Raw genomic sequence first — 17350 nt, forward strand, 5'->3', positions numbered from 1 at the left:
TTTTTTTTTTTTTTCACTTATTTATTTTTTATAATTGTTCATTGTAACTCAATTTCAATGTGTATTGACCGACTGACTGCAGTTTGCCACCAGATGGCATTGTTGAATAAAAGATTGATTCCCTGTCTTTTTAGACTAATGCAGTGTTTTCAATAAGTTTGTGTAAATTGGGCAGTTAGTGTAAATAATAAATCAGAGGCTACAGATCCGCTGCGCTACGAATAATACGGATGTATCCAAGTCAAGTCGTCAGTCTTCATATTAGAATTAGATTTATATTATCACGCTGTTATATTGAATTGTAATTGTAGACATGAAATAATATTTGGAATAAGCCAGAGACACAAAACTCCCACAGCCATGTATTTGTTTCACTGTACACTATACTCACAAATGAATTAATTATTAAAACAATCGCCTACACCCGCAAACCAACAGTAGAAACGTTAGCATTTGTCCCTTCTGGTGTGCCGTCCCGAAGAGCTCCCGTTTCCAAAGCAACAAGGACGCAGTTACTACTGGGTCACAGGCCAAAAACATAAATGCCCGAATGTTTGAACTTCACATATATGATTAAACCATATGTGTGGTTACTTTTGTAATACTTAAACAGCAGCGCATTTTACTTTCAGGTGAGTGATGAACGGAATAAACGTCATTTTTGAAGCTGATGTCATTGGCACTTTTCATGAATCCAGTGTACAAAACACGGCCTATTGCTCAAAAAACGCAGAGCTAGTTTTCAACAAAGTGGAAACAGGTGCGTAATCTTAAAAGATGACAGAGTTGAGATTTTAAAGCTTAAATTAAGCTTTCCCTCAGGGGCTAGCTAGTTTATAATAGTTTATAAATTAAAGACAGTTAAAATAGCAATTTGTCTAAGAATTGAGAAAATGGTTCAAATGATGTTATTTCTGGGTAGTGATAATTATGTGGGAATAGGATTGTACACAAAATGTGGGACACAACTGAATATTATACTTGTGGTAATTAAAGTTAAATGAATATTCGATTTTTGTTTCAGTGAATTGAATATTAATTTAACAGATTATGTTAAAAATGTGACGTTGTAAGCTATATATTCAAGAACAATGGGACAAAACAAATCCCAGTTTTAAGAGAGGGATTACTGTGTTTGACCATGTCTGGTTTTCATGCATGAGTAATTTAATGTTATATGATAGTTTATCAAACATAGGTAACGTAATAGGTCTCACAAAAAAAAAGAGAAAACTTTTCTTATCAACTACTGCTTTATAAAATCTCATGGGACACCATAGTGTACCCTATTCATGAAATGTACCCTTCAACTAGGCTTGTTAGTCATTCTTTCCTAAAACTCAAGCACTGTTTTCTATTCAGACTTTCTCATTTGTTGTTACAGGTGACTATTGGGGACTCCATGGCTGCTGTGACCTCAGAGCAGTGTTTTGTTGAGAGGTTCACTGTAACTTGCAATAAGCCAGTGTCCCACCTGCAGCTGAGCTGCTGCCTTTCCCACTGTGCTGTCCCATGGGAGGACAAGAATATAAGGATTTATGAAAACAACAACCTGGAGGTCTTTCTGCATCTATTCTCAATAAATACCACAATGAGCCATAGGCCTGGTTTCACAGACAAGGCTTTGATTAAACCAGGAGTAGGCCTCAGTTCAATAAGGACATTTAAAGGGATAGTTCACCCAAAAATGAAAATTTGATGTTTCACGGCAGTGATGTCTAGCACTCATTGAAGTATATGTGTTAGACATCACTGCTGTTGTCAGAGCGCGATCAGACCTCACTAAACGAGTGCTGAATGCAGTTAGACATAGTGGCGTATTAGAGGTAAAAAATAATATAAATACGGTTCGTTTTCTCGCACAAACCGATCGTTTTGTGTCTTAGGACATCAATGTGTCGTCACGAGCCACAGGGTTTAATTTGGATTTGTCTATGCACACTTATTGATTCTTATAAATTGTGTTACCATTGACTCGCATTATAAGACCGACAACGGCTCGAGTTAAAAGTCATCATTTGTGTTCTACTGAAGAAACAGTCACCTACATCTTGGATGCCCTGGGGGTAAGCTGTCACGGAAATGAAGGCTGAATACAATAGCAAGTTAATATCTCTTTATTAGAGCTTCACGCCAGAAAATGTAGACAGACGAACACACAGTAGAAATAGCAACACAGTCAGCAGGAGAGTGGTAACACAGGGACTTCGATGAGCGGTGAATGTCCGTGATGAATGGTGATCCGTGAGGTGAGTCCGTGAGTCCGTGCAATGATCCTTGAATGAAATCCAGAGCGAGTAATCCAAATGAAACAGACGGGAACCAGGAACAGCAACGAGAAATCCAAGCCAGGAACAAACAACACGAGAGAGACACGGGACAAACACCAGGACTCCACACAACGATCTGACAAACATGAGACGAAAGACAAGGCGTTAAATAGGCGCGATGTAACGAGCCACAGCTGCCGCTGATCAGTAATCAGCGGCGACGCCCACACAGAACAATCAGGAGACACACCCAAAACCCTCACACAGACAACAGTATGAGACAGCAGATACGTGAACCGTGGCATAAGCAGATAAACATCAAATTTTCATTTTTGGGTGAACTATCCCTTTAAGTAGCTTTTATAAATGTGCTTTGAAAAAAAAAAAAAACATTACTGGTTTGAGACAAAACAATGACACTGACATATTTTAAAGTATGTCAGTGCAAGTTGCTTTCAGTTAAAATAGCTCAAACATGCATTTTAGTCTGGGACTAGGTTTAAGCCTTATCTGTGAAACCTGGGGTTAATGTTTTTGAAAGATGTCTCTTATGCTAACTAAGGATAAAGGATTTAAAAAAAAATAATAATAAATAATAATAATAATAATAATGTGCAATATTATTAAAATTTAAAATAATATATTAAATGTATTTATTTATTTAAATATATTTTTAAATGTACTTTTAAATTATTATATATTTTTAAATTATTCCTGTGATGGCAAGGTTGCCATTACTCCAGTCTTAAGTGTCACATGATCCATCTGAAATCATTCTAATATGCTTTGGTGCTCAATGTTGAAAACAGTTGTGCTGCTTCTTATTTTTGTGAAAACTGTGATACTCTACTGTAAAATTAATTTAGTACTTTTATACAGAAAGAACACATTAAATTGATCAAACATGACACAAAAGACATTTATAATGTTATAAAAGATTTCAAATAAATGCTGTCCTTTTAAACTTTCTATTCATCAGAGAATCCTACAAAAAATATATATCACAATTTCCACCAAAATATTAAGCAACACCTTTTTTAACACTGATAATAATAAGAAATGTTTCTTGAGCAGCAAATCAGTTTATTAGAATAATTTCTGAAGGATCATGTGACACTGAAGACTGGAATAAATGACATTGTAAAATATATTCAAATAGAAAACAGTTGTAATGATATTTCAGAATATTACTGTTTTTACGGTATTGCCGATAAAATAACTGCAGCCTTGGTGAGAAGCACAAGACTTCTTTCAAAAATGTTTTTTTCATAAAATAGAAAACAGGTTTTTTAATTGTAATAATATCTTACGTTATTACAATGTTTACTGTATTTTTATCAAATATATTTAGGATTAAACATAAAACTAATTTTAATGTTTCATGTAGTCTCCCTTGGAACTTACTGGTCACCATTGTGATGTGTCTGCCATGGTGTTTGGGACAGTGAGTGATCGTCTCATCCTCTGTAGTGCTTCTGAAGATTATGTAATTGTCTGGGACATCGCTCACTGCTACAGACAAATCAAAGAAGGTAATAAGAACCCATAGACCTAGATTCAAAAACAGATTAAAACAATCTGCTCGTCTGGACTCAAAATCATCCGGAAATATAAAACAGTGCCACTCAAGAATGTAGCCATTATTCTCTGTCTGTCATTTTTTTACACAACCATGACATCTGTGTTCCAGGTGTAATTGCCTCGGGTAGAGTTGTTGGCACGTTGCTCGGCAGGGTGGCGCATCTGTCACTATGTCCACTGAGTGCGAAAGTGGCAGCATGCTCAGGCTCCAGAGTGGTTCTGCTGAATGCAGAGGTATGAAATAAGATACACACAATTTTTTGTTCAGTAAATTGAAAACAAAAGCAGTTATGCTGAAACAGTAAAAGAGAGAAGAAAAAAAATGCCTTTTTGACCCATCTCCAGATGAAACGCTGAACAAGGCCTGCATGCAGAACATTCCGTTACTCAAGACTATGATTGACCAGCTCATAAAGATGAGAGATAACATTGAAATACTCACATGAAACCAGCAGTAAATCAGTGTACAAAAAAATCTGAATAAGCCTCCCGTTGACTTCTGTCTTTTATATAAGAAAAAAAAAAAACATTTTATTAATTTCAAAATATACGATCGTCTTTGCTGTATGTAGTAAAACACCTTTCATTGAAATTATAAAAATAATAAACATATTTTCCATTAAGACAAATAAAGACACAAAACTTGGGGCTACCGTATTTGTGTTTCCTATAGAAAGAGGAAGTGCTTGGAGTGTTGAAAGCTCATCTTGGTCCTGTGACTGCATCAGAGTTCTGTCCGTGGGACGCTAATCTTCTCATCTCAGTCTCAGAAGACAGAACATTTAAGGTACTACAGATACGATACAAACCAAGACAGCATGACTGTACCTGTCCTAAATATGGATTTTCTAATATGGTGTTTATTGTGTTCACACACACTATTATTCAAAAGTTTGGGGTCAGTAAGTTTTGTTTTTTATTCATCAAAGAATACTGGAAAATATTAAACAGCACAAATATTTTCAGCATTGATAATAAAATAATGATAAAGATAAAAAATGTTTCTTGAGCTCCAAATCAACATAGACTGCAGTAATGGCTTCTGCATGAAATATTAAAACAACTTACTCAGGGTATCCGCGGGTCCTTAAAAATTCTTAAAAAGTCTTAAATGTATTTTTCCTAATAAAAGGCCTTAAAAAGTCTTAAAATGTCTTAAATTCAGATTGGATAGGTCTTAAATATTTTTCGTTGCATTACCGCAAAAATGTTTTATGTACAGTATGTTTTATGTTTTCTAATACGTCCCCGACGGAATGGGCCAGAGCTGGAGAGCGCAGCTCATGGTTGCTTAGTAACGGAAGACGCTACCGCAGAGCCCGAGCGCTTTGGAAAGGAGAAAGCGGCGCCGACGCGTTTTCCATGCGTTTTTAGACGCGACATATGAACGGTTCCTAAAAGAGTTCAAATGGGTCAACGTGCCAAATGCGAGTAGAATCAGCGCTGAAATGTGTTCGGTAACTTTTTATGAATGGTGGTGGGAATTTAATATAGGCCTATAATTTGCAACGGCTGTGATGTAATTATATAAATAATAGTCTGAAGGTGCTGCATGTTTGCTGTAGCAGTGGTGTTTTCATTTTCGATTCACTGTAAATGCTACTTTGTTTGTGACGTTTAAATTTGCATTTGGGAATGCAATATTAGTCATTAAAATCGTTTATAATTCTGTTGTTGTTTAAGAGAAGTTTCAGTGTCACATGATTCTTCAGAAATGCTGATTTGCTGCTCAAGAAACATTCACTATTTATATTATTAAGGTTAAAATGCAGTTTTTGCTGCTTAAAATTGTTGTGGAAATCCAATTTAAACATTTGTGGTAAGATTTAAAAAATAGAAAAATTAATACTTTAATTCATCATACTTTAAAGTGATAAAGTGAGTGAAGAGTGAAGACATTTAAAATGTTACAGAATATTTCTATTTAATAAATACTTTAATAAATAATATATTTGATAAATACATGTAATATAATTTCAAATAAATGCTGTTCATTGAACTTCCTATTTTTCAAACAAATATCACCATTTCCACAAAAATATGAAGCAGCACAACTGTTTTCAACATTGATAATCAGAAATGTTTCTTGAGCATCAAATCAAATTGTAATAATTTCTGAAGGATCATGTGACACTGAAGACTGGAGTAATGATGTTGAAAATGATCACAGGAATAAATTACATTTTATAAAATATTTTTTATAAAATATAGAAAACGTTTTTTATTTGTAAGAATATTTCACAATGTTGCTGTTTTTACTGTATTTTTGATCAAATAAATGCAGCCCTGATGAGCAGAAGGGACTTATTTTAACATCAATAATTGTTTCCAAACATTTCGCAGGTACTTTAATAATAACAATTCTATTAATACATTTAAATATATATGTATTAATGTACAATAATTATTTAATATACACGTGTATATATATATATGTGTGTGTGTGTGTGTGTGTGTGTGTGCGTGCGTGCGTGCGCGCGCGTTTCCATCGCATGTTTGGTCTTAAATTTCATGTAAGGTGGTATTAAAAAGGTCTTAAAAAGTCTTAAATTTAACTTGTTCATATCTGCAGATACCCTGTTACTGTCCCCATTCAATTTTGTAATTTTTTTAATATATATATATATATATATATATATATATATATATACACTACCGCTCAAAAGTTTGGGATCAGTAAGATTTTAATGTTTTTAAAAGAAGTTTTGTCTGCTCACCAAGGCTTAATTTATTTAATTAAAAATACAGTAAAAACAGTAATATTGTGAAAAATTATTACAATTTAAAATAACTGTTTTCTATTTTTTTCTATATTTCTATCATTCTAATATGCTGATTTGCTGCTTAAGAAACATTTATGATTATTATCAATGTTGAAAACAGTTGTGTACTTTTTTTTTCAGGATTCCTTGATGAATAGAAAGTTCAAAAGAACAGCATTTATCTGAAATACAAAGCTTCTGTAGCATTATACACTACCGTTCAAAAGTTTGGGGTCAGTAAGAATTTTTATTTTTATTTTTTTGAAAAGAAATTAAAGAAATTAATACTTTTATTCAGCAAGGATACATTAAATCAATCAAAAGTGACAGTAAAGACATTTATAATGTTACAAAAGATTAGATGTTCTGTTCTTTTGAACTTTCTATTCATCAAAGAATCCTGAAAAAAAAATACTGTACACAAATATTTTGTACAATTGTAAACAATAAATGTTTCTTGAGCAGCAAATTGACATTATTAATATTAATATTAATATTAATATTACATAATATTATTAGAATGATTTCTGAAGGATCAGGTGACACTGAAGACTGGAGTAATGATGCTGAAAATTCAGCTTTGCCAACACAAGAATAAATTACATTTTAAAATATTTTCAAATAGAAAACAGTCATTTTAAATTGTAATAATATTTCACAATATTACTGTTTTCACTGTATTTTTAATTAAGTAAATGCACCCTTGGTGAGCAGACGAAACTTCTTTTAAAAACATTAAAAATCTTACCGATCCCAAACTTTTGAGTGGTAGTGTATGTATGTATATATATATATATATAATATATATATATAAAATATAATTATTATTATTTTTATATGGCTTTCTTTTTTTCTAACAGATATGGGATGTGAGGAAGCGGGATATTCTCTTTGAATCTGCTGTTCTATCAGGTCGGTGTATGATTTCTAACACCAATATTTATGCAACATAAATTGAAGTTCTTCGCTCATTATAGCCTGTAAATGTAGAGAATATGTAGTGAAGATGTTTTTGTTTCACAGCGTATCCATTGCTTAGTCTGTTCTTCATGGAGCAAAACAGTCAGTTCATCACAGGGTCTGGTGATGGACAGGTGACTCATATATACACACAAACACTTTAGGCCTCTTATGTGTATCCATATATCACTTTATTTATGTTGGAATCTCTGTGATTTAAGCTTTGGTGCTACACTCTCCCTGTGGACCACAAATGTCGCTTGTTGACAAAACTGGACCTTTTGAAGCTTGAACAGAAGCATGAGAGAAACCTCAGGAAAATCAACCCACCTCAAAATAGAGCAGATGGTTAGAAAAAAAACCCACAAGCCACAATTCAGACTGCGTATGACTACTGTTTTTCATGTGCCTACCTCACTGTGGAAAACGATACATCTGCTTCAAGTGAAAAAGATCGCACTAAGCTTCATCTGTATGCTTTTCTAGGAACGACTCGTAATGATGTGAGAGGAACAGTGGAGACAGCAAAGCCTGTTCTGAGAATCTGGGCACAGAGACCACAGTCCGGCCATGCGAGCCTGCAGCAGAGGTCTGTCTTTGACCTGTTTTTGTTGTTCTCCTTTATCTGGTTGTGCAGTTGTGGAATTTTTAGCGTGAGAAATGATGCAAGGCCGGCATGGGAAGGTTAGATTGCACATATACCACAATATTTTAATTTGTAGTTGACCGTTATTCAATTCTGTCTTTTGAAACTGCTTACTGCAGCATAATTTTGGTGAAATCTTTATTAGGTAGCTATAACGTATTCACAAGCACTATGTATAGTATTATAACAGTCATTACTGTTGATGACATGATGTTGTAAAGTTTTGGCAGCGATATAGAGCATGTTATTCCTGTCTTCAATGGCATACAAAATCATTGACACAGATATTTCTATGGTCATGGCAGGAAACTTCCAAGTAGACATTATCTGACTATAAACTTCCAAGTAGACTGTTTCTGGTTTCATGCTGTGCAAACAACAGTTACAGCTATGAAAAGATGGTTGGAAGCACAAGACAGCTGTAGGGTTTGTAGGTTATGTCATGCTTTTAGTCCCTGACTTCCAGGGCCGGCCCGTGGCATAGGTGATATAGGCTTCCTAGCGCAAAATGACAGAGGCGGATGCTGCAAGAGAGGCATGACTGGTTCTACAGGGGTGCTAGATTGTGCTAAGCACCCTCTAACGAAAGCAAAAGCACCCTCAGTTGGTACTTTAGTAATAGCATATTGGCGGAACAGATTTGGCAATCGGTCCAGTGCGTATGTGTTTACGTTTCCTTTTACAACTTGTTGTCGTAGTGTTGAGCAATGAAGCCAATCACAGACATGTCTGTTGAAAATCATCATTATATGAAATTTGTAATATATGTTGTAAACACTGTTGGGAGGAATAATTGCACACCTAAATAGTCTTCAGTAGAATAGGCAACGTCACAAAAATGACTTCGTTTTCCAAAGCATTAAAGGGTTAGTTCACCCAGAAATGAAAATTATGTCATTTATTACTCACCCTCATGTCGTTCCACACCCGTAAGACCTTCGTTCATCTTCGGAACACAAATTAAGATATTTTTGATCAAATCCGATGGCTCAGTGAGGCCTGCATCGCCAGCAAGAACAATCCCTTTTTCAATGCCCAGAAAGCTACTAAAAGCATATTGAAAACAGTTCATGTGACTACAGAGGTTCAACCTTAATATTAAAAAGTGACGAGAATACTTTTTCTGCCTCAAAAAAACAAAATAGTGACTTTATTCAACAATATCTAATGATGGGTGATTTCAAAACACTGCTTCATGAAGCTTCGAAGCTTTACGTTTCGAATCAGTGGTTCAGAGCGCCAAAATCACACGATAAACGAGGTTTCGTTACATCAAGGGCACTATTTTAACGATCTGAAACGCAAGTGTCAAAGCGCGAAGCGCAAGTAACTTTGTGGGCGGGTCTCGGCGCTGTTGCTATTTTCCCGGCGGGATAAATGGCTCTTGCGCCCGGCGCAAATCTAAAATGGGTTGGTCTGAAGTAGCTTCATTATTCATAGGTGTGGTTTGGGCGTAACGTGAAATAAACCAATCAGAGTGTCATCTACCATTCCCTTTAAGAGCGAGATGCGCTCGCGCCATGGCGGATTGATATTTACATGACGGAATTTGTTGGCGGAAAAGCTGAAATTGCCTGTTAAGTGGCCAGTCAATCTTTCAGTCGTCTGCGTTGGATGCAGGCTTTCAAATAGCTCCGCGCGATGAGTCGGTTAATATATATGTGTGTGTGTATTGGCACGATTGTCCAATTAATTAGCCAATTTCGTTCATCATTATGTGTAATAGCAGGCTGAACTGAAAATAGGTAGCCTAATTCTAATACACGCAATGACTATTCATCATTACATTTTTATATTTATGTAGCCTACACAATAATATTCTTTTACACTATAATCCTTTTGTTTTTAATGTTTGGCATGTTTGTGTGATGCGCATCCCTGTGTGTAATAAGGAAAGTCAACGCGCACTGTGGACGCGCCCAGAGGTGCAGTTTCTACCAACGCGCTCTAACAAAAAAATATTGCGCCATTGACTTTAGACTAGGTTTTTTCTGGTCAGTGGCGCAATTGTTTAATGGAACAGCAAAATAGCACCAGGGATTGTTTGCGCCGGAACACGCCTCCTTTTTTGCGCTGAACCGCCCAGGGAGCGCAAGTTCATTCACTAGTTTAGCGACGTGCTTCTGTGGAGGGAAAAGCGCGCTTTGCGCGGGTGCAAAATAGGAATGACACATGCGTCGGTGTACAAAGTCAATTGCGCTGGGTGCAAGATAGGGCCCCAAAAGTGTTTTGAAACTTCAATAGTTCACGTGACTTTGACAGTTTGATACACGCTCCAAACCACTGATTCGAAACAAAAGATTCGTAAAGCTGCAAAGCTTCATGAAGCAGTGTTCGCCCAACACTAGATAATGTTGAATAAAGTCTTTTTTTTTTTTTTTTTTTTTTGATGCACAAAAAGTATTCTCGTCCCTTTATAATATAAAGGTTGAACCACTGTAGTCACATGAACTGTTTAAATATGTTTTTAGTAGCTTTCTGGGCATTGAAAAAGAGAGTGTGCTTGCTGGCGATGCAGAGTCATCGGATTTGATCAAAAATATCTTAATTTGTGTTCTGAAGATGAACGAAGGTCTTATGGGTGTGGAACGAGATGAGGGTGAGTAATTAATGACAGAATTTTCATTTTTGGGTGAACTAACCCTCTGATACTAACCACTTTCAACATGGGCAAAAACCTTTCATTTTATTAGAATATAAAATATATGAATTGAATTTCTTCTTTTACACTCTCATGTTTAGTTGTAACTGTGCATGAATTCTTCACACTGTCCCAGTGATTCATAGAAAACAACATTTCCCCAACTCTAGTTTATTGGACATGAGAAATGACCCTTGACCCCTGTCACTTTATGATTTGCACTGCAATAAGATAGGTTTGAACACCGACTTAAATCATGTTTTTTAAAGCTTTAATGCAGTTCTCCTTTAGAGTAAGCTTGTGCAATCTTTAATCATAGAGTCTGCCACTGTATATTCAATTCATTATTACAGGCTTTCAAAGATGTTCTCTAGACTTTGTGGGTTTGAATTACTTCAATAGGCCTATACAATAGAGATCTTTTTTCTGTTCATTTTGTTTCTGTTGTACTCAGTTACATTAACCAGGCCTTAGGTACTTTTAGTGTCTTTTGGCAAACAGTCTCCTCTTTGTACTTTTTCCATTGAGGAAGTTGTGTGTGGATCGGAAGTACTGATGGGCTGTATCTGCTTGACCTGGATACTTCAGAGCTTCTCATGATTCTTCCACTCAAAGGCATAATAAGTATTCACTTAACTCTTGCAGATATTTAAACATGTTTTAGGTTCAATTTTACCCATTTGTCAAGTATATATTTGACCTGTTATATTTTTATCTCAGTTCCTGGTATGTTTATTAGCAGAAAATGGCAAAAATGTATATTTAAATATAATACAAATAAAAGCAAAAGTGGGTCATAGTGATCAACCATTTTAATGTTATGCATTGTGCAACAGAGCACATTCCGTAAATGATAGATCAATAATTTTCACTTTCACAACCTAACAAATCTTTAGAGTGTCAGCGGGCTGCTATGAGTAAACCAATTAAGGTTTCAGTGTTGTAGCTTGAAATATTCCAGGATTATGAAACTTAAAATGTCAGTGCATTTGTACTTGTACACTTAATGATAACATTGGTAAAATCTTGCAACCTCAAAACAAAATTCATCGAAAAAATATGCATAAACATCTTTTTTTTTTTTATAATAAGTGGCTTCCAAGAAATACTTTTAAACAGGGAAAAAGTCACCATCAATATAAATGCTTGGGTTTCTGAGGGTTGAGAATGACTGTTTGTCTTCTTTCAAATACACTAATTTATCCTGTGGCTGACTGCATAAACTGTTAAGACTAGTCTTACAAGTTAGTCAGCAAATATTTTTCTTCTAGGCTGTTCGTAACTTTTTATGTCAGTTGCATAAAAAACCTAGATTAGTCTAATTTGATACCGAAAAGTAAGACCGATTACCCTTAACTAACTGCTAGTTGGTCAGACTAGTTCTTAATCTTAACATAATGGCTCTGTTCAGATTTTTTCCAAACCAAAATCAAGTTCAGAATGTCTGAGACAGAAATACTGTAGTTATTAAATATTTGCCTGGTTATCTCTAAATGTCTAAATGAAATGTTGAGTGACAAATTTTCCCCTGACAGGTGACCTTAGCATTTCAATGGCAGGATCATGGGCCATCACCCATGGACATGGTGGCAATGTAAGTACTGTGCAACATTTTTGGTGTGTGTAAAAGACCGTCTGTGTATAAATACAATATTTTATCGATTTACAGTATTCTATTGGGCCGTTCACACAGAACGCGTCTGTGCGCCTAAAAACGCGAGCGCTCAGGAGTGGTTTTAAAAAAAAAGCGCAGCATAGAACGCGAGAGTCTCGAGACGCGCCTTTGAGACGTGATGCAATAACGACAATAACAGAAGTAATAGAAATAGGCAAACTGCAGAATTTACAGATACAAGTTTTGACATGGAAAAAAAGAAAATAAGATAATGAGCGCCTCCTCTGCCATGTTGCCATTAAATAAAATAGTTGTCATGCCAACTCGCAACGCTTGCCCCGCCTCCAAGTTCTTCTGATTGGTCTACTGTCAACTGACATTGATGAGCGGCGCTGCGTGTAAACGTTGAAATTCTTTTAACTTGACAGTGACACAGCGTCTTAAAAACGCGGCGCTCATGTAGGCGAGGCAAAAGACGCGAGACGCGAGCGTAACGGTAATGCACGTCCGTCAAGCGCGTGTTTACATAGAAAAACAATGGGAAAGTAGCGCATTGGAATAGAAAAACGCGTTCTGTGTGAACGGCCCCTATGTCTGTACAGCTATTGATAGATTTGTATTATGATTTTATTAACAGAATACATTTCCATATTAAAGGCAAACTGTGAGGATCACCTTTAGAGAAGTTCTACTTGCTATTTTTTTAACGATTCCTGTAGTTAACCTTAAGCCGCTCTACAGCTCACATGTATAGCACCTTTGGTATTTTTACAGCCCTGCAATTAGCAGTTTACAGTTTCTAAAAGCCTGGATTATTTAAGATGTAAAGCTTTTACAAGGTTTGGCTGTGGTTTGCATTCTGGGAGGAAAGTGGTCTGTGTGAGACACAGTATAACATGAGGACTACCCTCATCATACCCTCTCTTTCTGGTTAGATGTGTTGTTTGGTGACCTCTCTATTTGGGAATTCAGTCGTGCTTTTTGAGGTTAACAGTGCCTGGCTGGACGAGCTCTGCTTTAGGATGGCAAAGAGCTTCTGTGCGGAAGAGCAACTTTCAGTCGTGCCCAGGTAACAACACTTATCTTTCAGCCTATGGTCAGGAGGTGCTTGGATTAAGGATATGCGGGGTATCATTTTTAAACACTATCCAAGAATAATTTACTCAATGTTTGATTCTGGTTTTAGCCAGAACTATCTTTAGTAGACATATTGTCTGTTGTAGACTTTTGACTATTTTCTTGATGAGTCAACTGCCACAATGGAAAATTCTGTATTTTATTATTTCCAGTAATAGAAGTCTATTTATGTTGTTTTTTCCCCCTCTTGATTTCCTGCTTTTTTTTTTTTTCCTTTATATTCACCATTTTCAGCTCTCCTCTGATGACTATGTCCCCTCTGAATGCTGAGCTGGCAAAACAGGACCCAAAACCTCAGAAAAAAATAGGTTGGAGTTCACAAAACCACACACACACACACATTTTTTTTGCCAAATAAATAAATCACCACCTTTGGATTACCAAGTCATTGACACCCATGGTAAAATTTATGAAGCTAACGAATTACTGTCCAAGATGTTAATCTTTCTGGCCTGGCGTAAGGTCTGTACCACAATATAGCTTTTCAAAAGAAACTTCTCATTAGGCACAGCAGCATTCTTTATAGACTGCAGTTTGAGATATTTGGGTTGATTCGAAATACTTTTGAAACCGTCCAATGAAACTGTCACTCTTGAATATTTATCTTCAGTAAAACAGTCTGATGCCGTCTGGTGTCTGAAGTCATACAGATACAGGTTTTTAATAACCACAGAATGAAGAGACAAGCCCCAAACTACGTCACAAAATCCAACATCACATCAGAATGTACCCTATTTATTTTCTTAACACATGATCTTGGTCTTAATTTGCATGATTCATCACTGCATATTATTCCAAAACCAACAAAAAATAAATAAATGTGGCAGCATGTTTGTAAAGTTTGAAACAGAATAAACTGAGAAAATTAATTTATACTACAGTATAAGCCACACTATCATTCAAAAGTTTGGGTTCGGTAAGATATACAGTATGTTTTTAAAAGAAGTCTCTTATCAAAATTAAAGCAGCAAAACATGTGGCCTACATACTGACCTGCAGTAGTACTTCCCTTCTCTCTCCTGTTCTCAAAATTAAAATGAATAGAAGAATAAATTATTTAAAATACTTTTTTAAGCTCTTTTATTTCCTTGCAAGCACTTTTTTTCTTTCTTGCGTGTGTTTTAACTGCATAATGATTCTTATACGCATGTCTAATAGATGTAAAAGCAATCCATCATCATCATTTCTCTCTCTTTCCCTTAAGGGAGGCTCTTCTTCCATCTCCAACTGGGCATTATTTCTCTTCCATACTAGAGTTACATATCCTCAGAGGTTTCAATTTATTCCATAGCTTTTTCTGGGGCCTAAGTCAATACCATAACTAGGACAATTAATTCTTTCTTCATACTGCCAGGCTTTGACATGCACTAGTCAGGATCCAGCAGTTTAGGGTCTGTGTGATTAAAGGTCTGATAACAGGCTGATCTCAGAACAGTGTGACATTCTTGAAGAATGGGTTATGTCAGAATGTGGTTTGTTGACAATGAACCGGAACCACTACTTCTCTTCGATACACTGTTTCAGTACCTTTTGCCAATGTAAAATGAAACAATTCAGGATACCACAGTAATACGTATGAGCTATGAAAGAATACTGTACATGATTTCTGATTGACTGAACTCATTACAGGAACTTTTTTTGTCCAAAAAGATAGATTTTTGCACAATAACAAATTTTACTGATTTTAATCTTCGTTTATTTGATCCCTTTAGGACAGGGGTGTCCAATCTTGCTCTTGCCACTACCCTGCAGAGCTCCAATCCTAAATAAACACCTCTGAATCCAGTTTTCAGGATTACTAGAAACTTCCAGGCGAGTGTGTTGGTGCAGGTTGGAGCTAAACTCAGCAGGACATTGGCCCACCAGGAGCAGGACTGGACGCTCCTGCTTTAGGAAATAGTTGCATTTCTAAGCCACTTTTCAGAATATACATTTACTCTGTGGTTGACAGAGGAACGTTTTTGGAAAAGTGTGCATTAGCTTTAATGGACCTGGAAAAAATGAGTACACTGAAGTGAAGGAAACTTGGAAAAATGTCAGTTCTTCAGGTTGTGATTTGTATCATATGACATCTTTTTACTGTAATAAGATTTTTTATTTGAATAAGATCCTCCAATTAGTATAAATTTTGTGGTCAATGACTTTTTAGTCAGGTATAATGTGCAGTCAACTGCTCAGTATCACAAAATGAACCCAAATAAAATCGTGTGTCATCCTGAAGGGGTATATTTTGACATAATAACCAACTGACTACAATGTCAAGCTTCTTACCAAATAAATAAGTATATGGGCAAGAAATATTGATGCAAGTTGAAATTATTTCATTATGTGAGCAGAAAGAGACCAAAGAGTAACCAATAATCCATCAAATGTATTTCAAATTATAGTGTTAATAATGTTCAGACTACATGTAGGCAGAGTTTAAAGGATTAGTCCACTTTCAAATAAAATTTTCCTGATAATTTACTCACCCCCATGTCATCCAAGATGTTCATGTCTTTCATTCTTCAGTAGAAAAGAAATTAAGGTTTTTGATGAAAACATTCCAGGATTATTCTCCTTTTAGTGGACTTCAATGGGCACCAAATGGTTGAAGGTCAAAATTACAGTTTCAGTGCAGCTTCAAAGGGCTTTAAACAATACCAGACGAGGAATAAAGGTCTTACCTAGCAAAACGATCGGTCATTTAAAAAAAAAAATACAACTGTATATGCTTTATAAACACAAATGATCGCCTTGCACGTGCTTCCGTTTTCTGTATTCTTCAAAAAGCTTACGCTGAATGTCCTACATCTTCCCTATTCTACTTACGGAAAAAAATGAAACTGGCGCCGCGTTCGTTCCGTAAGTTGAATAGGGAAGGCATAGGACATACAGCGTAGGCTTTTTGAAGAATATGGAAAGCGGAAGCACATGCAAGGCGATCATTTGTTTATATAAAACATATACATTTACGTTTTTTTCAAAAATGACCGAACGTTTCGCTAGATAAGACCCTTATTCCTCATCTGGTATCGTTTAAAGCCCTTTGAAGCTGCACTGAAACTGTAATTGGAGGCCATTGAAGTCCACTATAAGGAGAAAAATCCTGGAATGTTTTCATCAAATCCTTAATTTCTTTTCGACTGATGAAAGAAAGACATGAACATCTTGGATGACATTTTCAAATTTTATTTGAAAGTGGACTAATCCTTTAATTATGTGACTGACCTGTTCTCTTCTCGTCTTCTAGGTGTGAGCTGTCAGAAGAGTGTGAAGGATCAGGCTTTAGTTTTTCACACACAAGTGAAGTCATCAGGATACAATGCAGCTCCTCAGTAAGTCAGTAGATGACACAGAGAAATGCATTTTAGGGTCAGACGTCTAACAAACTTAAAGGTTTTAGGTTTATATGCATATAGTTTGCATGGTTTCAGGCTTTGAATGTTGTAAGAAATCAAGCACCCTGTTGAATACAACATTTTGAAAGTGTGTGAAATACATCCTTTCAGCGTTTTAGATATTTCTAAAAAGGTGCATATGTCAAAACTTAAAGGTGCCGTAGAACGTCTTTTTAAAAGATGTAATATAAGTCTAAGGTGTCCCCTGAATGTGTCTGTGAAGTTTCAGCTCAAAATACCCCATCGATTTTTTTAAATTAATTTTTTAACTGCCTATTTTGGGGCATCATTAAATATGAGCCGATTTAGGCTGCGGCCCCTTTAATTGCTCACGCTCCCCGCCCCCGGAGCTCGCGCT

General features: G+C 35.9%; 1 protein-coding gene across 9 annotated transcripts in view; it reads left to right on the top strand.

Moving 5' to 3' along the window:
• Nucleotides 1-484: 484 nt before the first annotated feature.
• Nucleotides 485-17350, top strand: part of wdr27 (WD repeat domain 27) — an 81827-nt gene continuing 64961 nt past the window's right edge. For 3 of the 9 annotated variants that reach the window (XM_048205464.1, XM_048205458.1, XM_048205462.1), the window contains exons 1-14: nt 488-760; nt 1385-1558; nt 3658-3802; nt 3961-4085; nt 4525-4638; nt 7474-7525; nt 7637-7707; nt 7795-7921; nt 8060-8162; nt 11393-11484; nt 12396-12454; nt 13411-13544; nt 13847-13920; nt 16845-16929. In XM_048205464.1, coding sequence (XP_048061421.1) covers nt 1403-1558; nt 3658-3802; nt 3961-4085; nt 4525-4638; nt 7474-7525; nt 7637-7707; nt 7795-7921; nt 8060-8162; nt 11393-11484; nt 12396-12454; nt 13411-13544; nt 13847-13920; nt 16845-16929 — 1337 coding nt within the window. In that variant the 5' untranslated portion in view covers nt 488-760; nt 1385-1402. Of the gene's footprint in view, nt 761-1384; nt 1559-3657; nt 3803-3960; nt 4086-4524; nt 4639-7473; nt 7526-7636; nt 7708-7794; nt 7922-8059; nt 8163-11392; nt 11485-12395; nt 12455-13410; nt 13545-13846; nt 13921-16844; nt 16930-17350 lie in introns of all 9 variants that reach the window. The other 6 variants (XR_007186830.1, XR_007186829.1, XM_048205461.1 and 3 more) reach the window with 3 other exon arrangements.

This window comes from Megalobrama amblycephala, linkage group LG10, assembly GCF_018812025.1.
Source record: "Megalobrama amblycephala isolate DHTTF-2021 linkage group LG10, ASM1881202v1, whole genome shotgun sequence".
In the NCBI taxonomy this organism is placed as follows: Eukaryota; Metazoa; Chordata; class Actinopteri; order Cypriniformes; family Xenocyprididae; genus Megalobrama; species Megalobrama amblycephala.